The sequence below is a fragment of the Camelina sativa genome, chromosome 11 (assembly GCF_000633955.1).
Source record: "Camelina sativa cultivar DH55 chromosome 11, Cs, whole genome shotgun sequence".
NCBI classification, from domain to species: Eukaryota; Viridiplantae; Streptophyta; class Magnoliopsida; order Brassicales; family Brassicaceae; genus Camelina; species Camelina sativa.
Genome location: NC_025695.1, coordinates 19,034,556 through 19,046,603, shown reverse-complemented (window position 1 = coordinate 19,046,603; position 12,048 = coordinate 19,034,556). Strand labels below are relative to the sequence as shown.

The following is a 12,048-nucleotide window of genomic DNA, read 5'->3' as shown; positions in this document are numbered from 1 at the left end:
ACATTCATTGTAGGTTGTAACCCATGATTCGGGCAAACAAACGTTCTTCTGTTGAATCAGACATCACCTCTTTGATTCGGGCAAACAAACGTTCAAAGATGATGTTCATATATTTTGCCCTGTTTTCCCTTAGTATATTCACATCTTTTGCATGATTTTCTATCTCATTTGTCCATTATTGCATAGTTTTAGAACTGTTTATGCATTAGAGTAGATTTGCATTGCATTTGCATAGTTTCTTGCATAAACAGGTGATTTTGGATCTTAAGGAGCATGAAAGTGATGCTGAAGAAGATTGGAGTTGTCAAGAGAAGGAAACAAGGGATTTGAAGCTGAAGAATCAAGGTCCGGAAGTCCACTCGACCACCCACTCGACCAAGCACTCGGCCGTGTGCGGAGAAGGACTCGACCGGATGGGAGAAGCAAAAGAAGAAGCCACTCGACCAGCACTCGACCAAGCACCTGGTCGAGTTGACCGAGCCGCCCACTTATTTTGTCTTTTAGCATTTTTAGGGCTTCCCTTCCTTTTCCTATAAAAGGACTTGTACCCTGCAGCCACAAAAAGAGAGACTTTTTAGAGTACAATTCTAGACCTAGTATTTATCCTTTTTGGGAATTATTCTTTTTTGCTTTTTATTGCTTAGATCTTTAGCCACTTTTGTTTATTTTTCTAATAAATCTTTGATACTTGTTGGTTTCATAACTTTCAAAGTATTAAGAATTTGAGTTTGATTTCTTCTTCAATATTGTAGATCTTCATCTCATCTTTCTAAACATGCAAGTTTCATTGATTTCTGGGTTTATGATTTTGTTCATCATGTTTTGTGTTTGTGAGTAGTGGTTTAGGATCTTAAGGATGGGTTAGGCTGGATGATGGTTGTGGTTGTTTAGATTGGTCAAGCTTGTTTGTTATAGATCTCTTCTAGGCTAGATATGCTCTATGCTAATCTTATATCTGAGAGAGTAAGGTTAGATCTTAAGCTTCTTAGCATCATACCAATGTCTAAGTTGTTAGATAAGGCTAGATCTAGAGATTATCATGAAGCATGCTAAGAGATTAGATGTTTTGTTGATTTTTGACTTTAATGATCTGTTGTTTAATGCCTGCTTTTGTATGATCTTTGCTAGTGAGAGCTAGACTGGGAATATCTTAGCTTGATTGTTATTGCCAAGAGATTGCATTAACTTGTATTAGGAGATCATTGTCTAGAGATAGCTCATTGTTGATTGAGGTTTGTTGACCAATTTAGATAGCCATAGCTTGAGTCCAGCCCATAAATCCATCCTTAAGACCTTTCTTTGTTTATTGATTTCCTTTTTAAGTATTGTTAATTGATTGCTGCTTGCTCTGTTTCTGGCATTCGCTCATCAACTCGACCATCCACTCGATCGAGCATCCGATCGAGTGCTCGCTCGAGCTCCTTCCAGAGTTCCTGTTTTATGTTCTGTATCTTTCTGTTTCATTGCCTGTTTCATTCTAGTTGCATTTCCTGTTGCATTCATTTAGTTTTTGTTTAATCCTGTGGCATCACCTAGTTAGTTTACTATAATTCCTGTTCCTGTTTCATTTCATTATTGCTTTAATCATTCTGTTTATTTTGCATTTAGTACAATGTTTTTAGTAGGTTTTCATTTTGCATTTCTTAATCTTCATTAGGTTGTTAGTGACAAACATCCTTCATATTTGGCTTGACTTAGATGAGTATTCACATCCTGATTGCTTGCATCACACTCATTATGGTTTGACATCTCTTATACTACAACTGCATAAGGGTAATTGAAACATCTTCCACCTGATCATCATATTATTCCATCTCTTTCATCATATCATTCACCACACAAAAAGATGAGTTTCAAAAGACACGGGGGGTCAAACCTCTTTCGTCACCGCTGAGGTGTCGATTACAGTTAGGTTTGAGAAAATTTTACGAATGTAGATAATTTTTTTTCTTTCAATAGTTTACTGAAATAAAAAAAATTCTCTTTTTTAAAAAGAAAATTTCTAATAAATGTGATAATATTTTTATTTTTTAATGGATTTAGTTTAATTTTCAAATGTAGATCATAATATCACCAAAGAGGCAGATAACTAGAAAAATATAATACTTTAAATAAAAATATTATTCCAAAAATAAAAGAGATTTTTTTATATATTTTTGTTTAATTATTTTAGCTATTTCTAAGATTGTGATTGGGAGCCATTGAAAAAGCGTTATTCATTTTTTTTTCAAATCAAAAACTGATATTTGTGTTTTTTCAAAAAAAAAAAACAAATTTGCAGAATTATCCGCTGGATAATGCGATGGACCGCGATTCAAAACAGAACCAGCTTTTACCCAGCGTTTGTTTAGAAAAACGCACCCAGTGGATAATAGAATGGTTTTTTCTTGTTTTTTTTAAATATGCAAAATAAAATCTATATATAGGTATAACATCACAAAATGATTCTTCAGAAATTGGCTTATCAAATTTTTGAGCAGATCCTCCACATTTTCAGGTTAGTATTTTAATTTACTGTATTTGCTAAATAATTTTAATAATATAGTATATTTGTTAAATAATCTAATGTATTCTATATTATATTAACTTAAATAGTTAATAAATATAATTTATATATGATTATTGAAGTGGTTACTCTAAAATTTTGTGTTCAAATTAACAAGTGATGCAACTATTTTCATCATTTGTTATTATTGATGTTAATATTTTTCATTTTAAAAACTGAAATTAAATTTGAGGTTAATGATAATATTTAAAAATAGATTATGACAAATAATATTAACTATTGTGTTTTTTTCTAAATAATTTTAAGATTTATATTATTTATGAATAATGAATGATAAGAAAAGTTTTCTTTTATTTTCATAATTCTAAAATTAATACGAAATTTATTCTTTTAAATCATTTCCGCGAATTATTAATTTTAGATGCAAAAATTGTTTTCAATAGCTATTAAAAATTTATTTGGTTTTTAGTAATAATTATTAAAAAAATTGTCATTTTAAAAATGAAAAAAAAATCATAAACATAACCAAATTATTATCATCATCGATTATACAAAAAAAAGTGATATATATTTAGATTATGACCTGATTTTTTCAAATTTAAGTGTTTTAGAATATTATGAGGAAATAATTTTATGATCGTGGGATCACTCAATTTTTTGTTATTGCTGATTTCAAAAAATAAATTTTCCAAAATATTTATATAATCACATGGAAAAATTCATTATAGTAGTTACAAAAATAGTGGGTTAGTTGGAAGGATTAGTTATCCTGTTCATATCAATTTTTTTTAACCAAACAAATTTACAACTTTAAATAAATGATCTTGAAAGTGTTTACTCTAATATTTTCTGTTCATTTTAACAAGTGAACCATATTAAACATATAACGAATATTTGTATAGCCGTTTTTATAATGATAGTTTTCGGAAAAAAATTATTATTGGGTTTTACCATGTATTTATAACAAAACCAAAGTAATTAATTGTTGGACTTTATTGAATGTAGATATGTCGTCTAATCGTCGACGGAACACAAATCCGTCAAGACGAACAGATTCAACTCTTCCCACCGACAATTCAACTCTTTCCATGGAAACAACAATACGGGTACATTTAAATTTATTTTTTAATTAAAATTAAAATATTTTTGACAGAATCGTCGTACATTCAGAAAAAATAAATAAATTGTATTCACAAATTTTGTAGAACAAAGACAAGTACAAATGATCTTACATTCAGGAAAAAACATTAATTCAATTGTTCGACGAAGCAATTGTCATGAATAATTATACTCTAAAAAATCCTACTGCTATTGGTAGAGAGTATATTGTTGAAAAGTTTAATCAAGCGTTCAACATGAATATAACCTATGGTTTTTTCAAAAACAAGCTTGATGAATTCAAAAAAAATTACAAGAGGTGGAAATTTCTTACGCATAAAACTGGCATAACGGTTGATCCTGATACATCCATGATATTTGCATCTAAAGCATGGTGGACGGAACAGGAGTATGTAAGTACACTAAATCTTTTTATTCATAAACCTATGTTTAAAAATTTATATATCAAAAAATCTAATTGATTTTAAAATTACAGGGATGCAAATTAACAAAAAGCTTTAACCGAAAGCCGCCTGAATTTTGGCATGTGATGCAACGATGTCTTGCATTACATGATGTTCAGTCTCAATCTCAACACTCTGCTCGTCAAAGAAGAGAACAATTGATCCATGAGCATGCAGTTGATGAAGAAGGCCATGATGACTCAGACAGTGATAGCGGTGACGTGCCACAAACACAGATTCCTGAAACGCAAGAAGAAGAAGAAGTGTATCGTGTTACCATTGATGATGATGAAATAGTCCAAAATTCTGCTGCTAGAAGCCAACAACGAGGTAGGGTAAATTTGCAGTCAACCGCTAGAGGTGGACGTAGTGCACACATATCTGGAGGAAGCTCACGTGTTTCTATTGGAAGCGGTTCACGAGGAAGTCGAAGACGACAATCCTTTGAAACAACAATACAAGACAACATCACTGGCTTTAGAGAATTCCAACGACAAAGTTTTCAACAACTTCGTCCTGGTGCTTTTGACCAAGATGATTACGATGAATTTAAAAAGGTGGAAGCGATATTTATCGCGCTAGATCTTCCCAAACACACTAGATTTTATTGGGCATGCATTAATGCACTTAAGGAGCTAGTATTTTTGCGTAAATATTTCATTGATATAGCTACAAGCACCGACGAGGATAAGATACAACTGTTAGAAGCTATGACTGGGATTTCACGTAACAACCAAGATGTGCCAAAACAGTTAAGTTCAGGCCATTCATTTGGGAGTCCACATTTAGGAGGTATATCATCTGGAAGTCCATCTTCTGTGGGTAATAATTTGGGAGGGCAAAATTCACCCGGTTTTTGGGGTCCCATTTATCCATAGTGGGGAACACCACCAAATGCTCCACAGTGGGGAACACCACCAAATGCACAGTGGGGCACGTCACCAAATGTTCCACAGTGGGGAACACCACCAAATGCTCCACAATGGCGGCAAACACAAAATTTTCAACAAGGAGGTTCAAGCGGAACGACTCCAACAAATGTTCAATATGGATTTTCAGTTGGAGGTCAAGGAGATGGTGCAACAGTAGAAACTCCACCGATCATTCAACAAACATCATCATCCAGTCTCGGTTTCACGAATTATTTTGAAACTGGACAAATGCCATAAACACCTAGACCAGGAGGTCTCTTTAATATTTGGGGAACTCCGCAAGGATCCAATGCAAGTCATCACAGTGATGTAGGAGATGAAGATTAGTTTGTGTTATTTGTGGTTTATCAATCTCATTTATGTTTTGAAATGATTGATGTTTTTTTTAGTTTAATGTTGAATTTTATTTAATTTATGTTTGTAAAATAATCTATGTCTAATGACAAAAATCGTTTGTATTGAATTTCAGGCATTTCGTATATGTCAGTTGTGATCCCAAGACCTTAACAATCTAAGTTACGAAGAAAGAATTGAACTGTGGAATTTGGAAAATGAACAATTTGAAGAGTTAGTAATTCAACGATCTTTGAATTATTATGACCGATATTTTCAAAGAGCACCAGTCCAAACTGATGGAGGTTTGGGATGGAGAAATATATGGCGTCGACTACAGCAAGATGATGCAGCTTGTCTTCAGTTATTATGGATGTCACTTCCATGTTTCACAACATTGTGTAATATGTTGCAAACAAATTATGGTCTTCAGCCAACATTGAGTATAAGTATTGAAGAAAGTGTTGCGATGTTTCTACGGATATGTGGGCACAATGAAATTCAGAGAGATGTTGGTTTAAGATTTGGACGAAATTAAGAAACTGTGCAGAGAAAATTTAGAGAAGTTCTTACGGCAACTGAATTATTAGCATGTGATTATATTAGAACTCCGACAAGACAAGAACTTTATCGAATTCCTGAAAGACTTCAGGTAGACCGAAGATATTGGCCATATTTTAGTGGATTCGTTGGAGCTATGGATGGGACTCATGTATGCGTCAAAGTAAAGCCAGAGTTACAAGGAATGTATTGGAATCGGCACGATAATGCATCATTGAACATCATGGCAATATGTGATTTGAATATGTTATTCACATATATCTGGAATGGAGCACCAGGATCATGCCACGATACAACTGTTCTGCAGATGGCACAACAAAGTGATACCGAGTTTCCTTTGCCTCCATCAGATAAGTATTATCTCGTTGATTCTGGTTATCCAAACAAACAAGGATTTCTTGCTCCTTATAGATCATCACGAAATCGAGTTGTGAGATATCATATGTCCCAATTTCATTCTGGTCCTCCTCCAAGGAATAAACATGAATTGTTCAACCAATGTCATGCATCTTTACGTTCTGTTATAGAAAGAACGTTTGGAGTTTGGAAGAAAAAGTGGAGGATACTTTCTGATTTTCCAAGATATAATGTTCAAATTCAGAAAAGAGTGGTAATGGCTACAGTGGGACTACATAATTTCATCAGGATTTCAAAATTTTCGGATGCAGATTTCGCAGATATAACAACTGAGACGAACAACAACCAAAATTTTGAGCACGATATAGGTGACATAGATGCAACAGAGATAGTAGATGGAGAAGCTATGACGCAAATAAGAGATACTATTGCAAATATGTTATGCGAAAATCAAAGTAATCGATAATTTTTTTAAAAAAATTGTATCTTTATATAGTTGAACTTTTTATCAATATGTCAAAAAAAAAATTACTTTTGATCAATTATAGTATTTAAGGTTTATAAATACAATTATTTTTATTATTAATTCATAATATACAATAATATACAAACATACTAATTATTAATAAATTTATTTATAATATATATAATCCGCACCGCTTTTTCTTTTTTTTACTATTCACACAATTAATACTGAACCGTAAATAGTTTTTTCATCAATCAAATATCATTCTGTACCGCTTATTTTGTATAAACTGCACTTGTCCTGCAAACCGCATGTACCGCAGTTGAACCGTACCGCACTCTAAAACCGCTTTTCCTGCACAATCAAAACCGCGGTCACCATTCGGAGCCTAATTTTCTTGTATATAGATGATTCTAGCAAATCTCCTTTCCTTAGATCCCAAAGGTGGAAAAAAAGAAATTAAATGCGAAAACTTGACCCAAACCCGAACCGAATGAAACACGAGATCCGTCAACATCATCCATCCAATCAAATAAGAGACTCGCGTTATATGACCTCCCAGTGATTAGCCGCGACTTACCCCTAAAACTAAACTCCTAATCTCTCACGGCTCTCCTCCTCTGACCCAGAATTCTCAGTTTCATCACCACAATTCGATCCCGGATCTGATCCGTTTCTATCTAGATCAGAGCACCAATGGCGGATATGGCGAGCATGGATCCAGAAGGTATGGATGGAGTTCGTATGACTTGGAATGTATGGCCTCGCACTAAGGTTGAAGCTAGCAAGTGCGTGATTCCACTCGCCGCCTCGATTTCTCCGATCCGTCGTCACCCCGATATCCTTAATCTCGATTATGCTCCTCTCCATTGCCGCTGTAGCGCTGTTCTCAATGCCTTCGCTAGTGTTGATTACCGCGCCAGGATCTGGAAATGCCCTTTTTGTTTGCATACGAATACTTTCCCGACTCACTACCATAGCATCACTCAGGATAATCTCCCTGGTGAGCTTTATCCTCAGTGCACCACTGTTGAATACGCGGTACCGTCGTCTGTCCCCGGTGTTGGTGTTCAGTTCGATCCGAGAACTGGTGCTCCTGTTGGCCCTCCTCTGCCTCCGCCTGTGTTTGTGTTTGTTCTTGATACTTGTATGATTGAGGAAGAATTGGGATATGCCAAATCTGCGCTTAAGCAGGCCATCGGGTTGCTTCCGGAGAATGCTTTGGTGGGGTTTGTGTCGTTTGGTACTCAGGCTCATGTGCATGAATTGGGCTTCTCTGAGATGTCTAAAGTTTTTGTCTTTAAAGGCAACAAAGAAGTCACCAAGGATCAAATTTTGGATCAGTTGGGACTTGGGTCTTCCTCGAGGAGAGCTCCCACTTCTGGGTTTCCTAGAGGAGCGCAAAACGGATTCCAGAGTTCAGGAGTTAACAGATTCCTTTTGCCGGCTTCAGAGTGCGAGTACACATTGGACTCGGTGAGTAATGGTCTCAGTTTCAATAGATTTACGAACATGTATCATCAATTGTAACATGGGTTTTGAACACTGGTGTGGCTGGTTTTTTGTATGCAGCTTTTGGATGAGCTCCAAACAGATCAGTGGCCTGTTCAGCCAGGTCATCGTCCCCAAAGATGCACAGGTGTGGCATTAAGTGTAGCTGCAGGATTGCTTGGTGCTTGCTTGCCTGGAACTGGGGCTAGAATTGTAGCTTTGGTTGGAGGTCCATGCACAGAGGGCCCTGGAACGGTTAGTGCTTGTTGATTCCTCGGTTGATGGCACTGTCAAGTTTCATCGCACCATATTTGTTTTAGTCTGAATCAATTTTTCTTTCTTTTTTCTCTCCAGATTGTCTCAAAGGATTTGTCAGATCCTGTGCGCTCCCACAAAGATCTAGATAAAGATGCTGCTCCTTATTATAAAAAAGCTGTTAAGTTTTATGATAGTATTGCAAAGCAGCTGGTCGCTCAGGGTCATGTGTTAGACCTTTTCGCTTCTGCACTTGATCAGGTATTAATGTGTCGTGACGAATGATTTTACGTTGCTTGATGCCCAAACTCTGATTTGATTCTTCTGGTAGATTTTATACTTCAGGTATAAATGTCTGGTTTCTTGCACCGCTTGATTTCTCTATTTTGTCTGTTTCGCTGTTACATTTTAGCTGAAATGAGAGCGAACATCCCTCATTAACTCCCTGGAAAGTGTTGTTTTATGAGTCATTATCTCATTTTTGGTTACAAAATTGTTAGGTGAAGTTGATATTGTTGATGCACACCAAATTGTGAAAGCTCTTACATGTACTCGAGTTGTTTAACTAACCTGTGATCACCAGTTTCTAACCTTTTTCTTCTATTTAATTTTGCTTATGTTAGTTACTGTGCACGAAAGAGCCCATTTGTAGATATAACTTTTATATATAACATTTGTAGATAGAACTTTTACATACATTTGTAAAACTTGAATGGCAATCTATGTGATTGTTTTAGAACATCCCTTTTATGTAGAAATCGGAAATGGTTGATTAAATTCTCTAGATAATATGTTTGCCAGTACCATATCAGAAACCTCATTTTTCTTTCCATTTTGATGTCCTTTGCTTCATGAAAGACTGAGTATATTTTTCAGTTCCATTTTTTTCTTCTTAACAAAGTGTTGATAGGGATTTGCTTGTTGTCTCTATCAAACCATTCCAATTTAGGTATCATTTTTCATCACTTGATTAGATACCTAACTATCATTGTCTCCGCTGTTGCATTTTGGGTATAGTTAGGTTGGGGTTGCTGAAATGAAAGTTGCAGTTGAAAGTACCGGTGGTCTCGTTGTTCTGTCTGAAAGTTTTGGCCATTCTGTATTTAAAGATTCCTTCAAGCGGGTGTTTGAAGATGGCGAGCAGTCTCTTGGCCTCTGCTTCAAGTATGTTTCTGCTCTGCTGCTTATTGTCAATACTTAGCTATTTATCTTCTGTTTGGTTGGTGTTGCAAGATAAAGAATATTTTGGCAATTAAGATCCTTTCTTGTGGACCATTATGCATAACAATTAAGATCCTTTCTCGTGGACCATTATGCATAATACTGCTTGTATGCTAATACAATATATATATTGCATCAATTAGTCCAAACTAACTCTGAACCTTTCATTTTCAGTGGCACGCTTGAGATCAATTGTTCAAAAGACATCAAAATTCAAGGGGTTATTGGGCCTTGCTCATCATTAGAAAAGGTTATACCTGGAGTGCTTAGAAGTCATTTTCATTCAAGTTCTTTTTTTGTGTGTTTGGTGAATGAATAAAGCTGCCTGCTGTTAATTGATTTTTATTTTCATTTGGTGCCTTGCAGAAAGGTCCCAATGTTGCCGACACAGTCATTGGAGAGGGTAATACCAGTGCTTGGAAGTTGTGTGGCCTCGACAAGAGTACCTGTTTGACTGTATTCTTTGATCTATCTTCAACCGGGTCAAATGCTCCTGGACCTGCAAATCAGTTGTATTTGCAGTTCGTCACAAGGTATTCTGGCAACTGTTGTTCGTCTCTTTATTCCTTCATTTTTTTTTTTTTTTGTTAATCTTTTTATCTTTCTGGAAGAAGTTATTACTTTAGCTTTAGAATTATTGTGTTTACTGTTATTGACTCGATTGCAGATACCAAAATCCTGAAGGTAAAAATTTACTCCGGGTTACAACTGTAACCAGACAGTGGGTAGATACTGCTGTGAGCACAGAGGTTTGTCATAATCTTGTTTTCTAAACTTGCCACTTTATTCTAAATATTCAATGTTATATGCAATTGGGTTTACATGTAATCTACTAGCTCTTTTATGGTAGCACTGTTTTTTTTAGGTAGCATTGTTCATGTTAGGATTAGAACCTATAAATCTGCTAGCAAGTTTAATTGTTTGCCTCCACACTGTGCAAATGCGGTTAACAGCAGTATTGTTAGGCATGGTACCACATCTGGTTCTCATTTTGGTGAATATACTGTGAATATAAGCGAGCAGCTATAGGATTTTTTGTCTTTCAATTGGACTCCACATTCTTATTTCTTGGAAATGGTTGGTTAGGATAAACTTGGATTCTTTAGATACCGCTACGGTATAACGTACTCTGATTCCTAATACTTTATTTTATATGATTCCTAATCCTAAACCTCTTATGTGTGTTTCACCAAAAATTTGTATCATGTGCATCTCTGAATTATGTTGTTGGTTTGCATGATTTTGTAATTTTACTAGCTTGTTAGCTATTTTCGTTTACATTTCACTATTGTCATGGAATCAATAATAATCGTGGTGAGGGTGAATGTGTTATGGCGTTTAAAAAGCCAAAAGCTTCATGGCAACCATTCTTACAATGGTTACTGTATACATTCTCAGGAACTTGTGCAAGGCTTTGATCAAGAAACTGCTGCTGTGGTTATGGCAAGATTAACTTCCTTAAAAATGGAAACAGAGGTACCGTACATCATCTTCTCGGTGCTTACAGTATATGGGTAAATTTGAATGTGACTTTTTTTTTTTATGCTGTTGGGGTAAGGGGCTCAAGCCCATACTGCCTTTGGTCAATTAAAATATGGGGTTTTTTTCTCCTGGCCAAATTTATTTACCATGGGTTCAGGATCTTTGGGAAAATGTTCATCTATATGTCTAAAGGAAGTAAAACTTTATTTTTCATACAGCTGAACTTTATAAATAAAACAAAATAGTTTAGGTGGCTTACAGTTGTTCCTTGAGAAAACGTGCGAAGACGTCTTCCTTGTAACATCTTTATTGAGGGTCTACTGTGGCTGTAGGATATGCTTTTTTCATCTCTTTATACAAAGATTTTGTAGTCTGTGTGAGGCACATAGTGAAACTACTAAGTAATTGTTGCTTTGAAGTCTGCTATCTTATTGCAATACTATGTATGGTGTTTATCTGCTTGTATTTTTGTGATAGTGTTGCTCACGTATACTGTGTATCATGTATTACCTCAGGAGGGATTTGATGCTACTCGGTGGCTAGATCGGACTCTCATTCGTCTCTGTTCAAAATTTGGTGAATATAGAAAGGATGATCCAACCTCGTTTACGCTGAATCCATATTTTTCATTGTTCCCTCAGTTCATGTTTAACCTGCGACGGTCACAGTTTGTTCAGGTAGACTACTATATTTTGATTTCATCACTATCTGCCTTTACGTAACTGGCATATACAGTTGACTCATGTTTTCTTTTTTGCGGTGTTGGAATGGTTGCAGGTATTTAACAATAGTCCTGATGAAACCGCATACTTCCGCATGTTGCTAAACCGGGAGAATATTTCAAATGCAACTGTCATGATCCAACCATCACTAACGTCATAT

General features: G+C 35.4%; 2 protein-coding genes and 1 pseudogene across 2 annotated transcripts in view; all 3 read left to right on the top strand.

Annotated features, from left to right (window-relative positions):
• LOC104723810 lies at positions 2,472-5,493 on the top strand (annotated as a pseudogene).
• LOC109127310 (putative nuclease HARBI1) lies at positions 5,992-6,717 on the top strand. The gene has a single exon (XM_019231904.1). It carries the CDS (start codon positions 6,031-6,033, stop codon positions 6,715-6,717), a length of 687 nt encoding a protein of 228 aa, XP_019087449.1. The 5' UTR covers positions 5,992-6,030.
• The window catches only part of LOC104723809 (protein transport protein SEC23-like), a gene marked incomplete in the record, with an annotated part of 6,748 nt that continues 1,909 nt past the window's right edge, over positions 7,210-12,048 (top strand). Inside the window, 10 exon segments of the mRNA XM_010442220.2 lie at positions 7,210-8,193; positions 8,290-8,463; positions 8,563-8,724; positions 9,485-9,627; positions 9,859-9,934; positions 10,051-10,217; positions 10,352-10,433; positions 11,083-11,160; positions 11,682-11,843; positions 11,944-12,048. Coding sequence (XP_010440522.1) covers positions 7,414-8,193; positions 8,290-8,463; positions 8,563-8,724; positions 9,485-9,627; positions 9,859-9,934; positions 10,051-10,217; positions 10,352-10,433; positions 11,083-11,160; positions 11,682-11,843; positions 11,944-12,048 — 1,929 coding nt within the window.

Coding starts and splice junctions, on each gene's coding strand:
- LOC109127310 (XM_019231904.1), top strand. CDS start 6,031: ATGGATGGGACTCATGTATGCGTCAAAGTAAAGCCAGAGTTACAAGGA.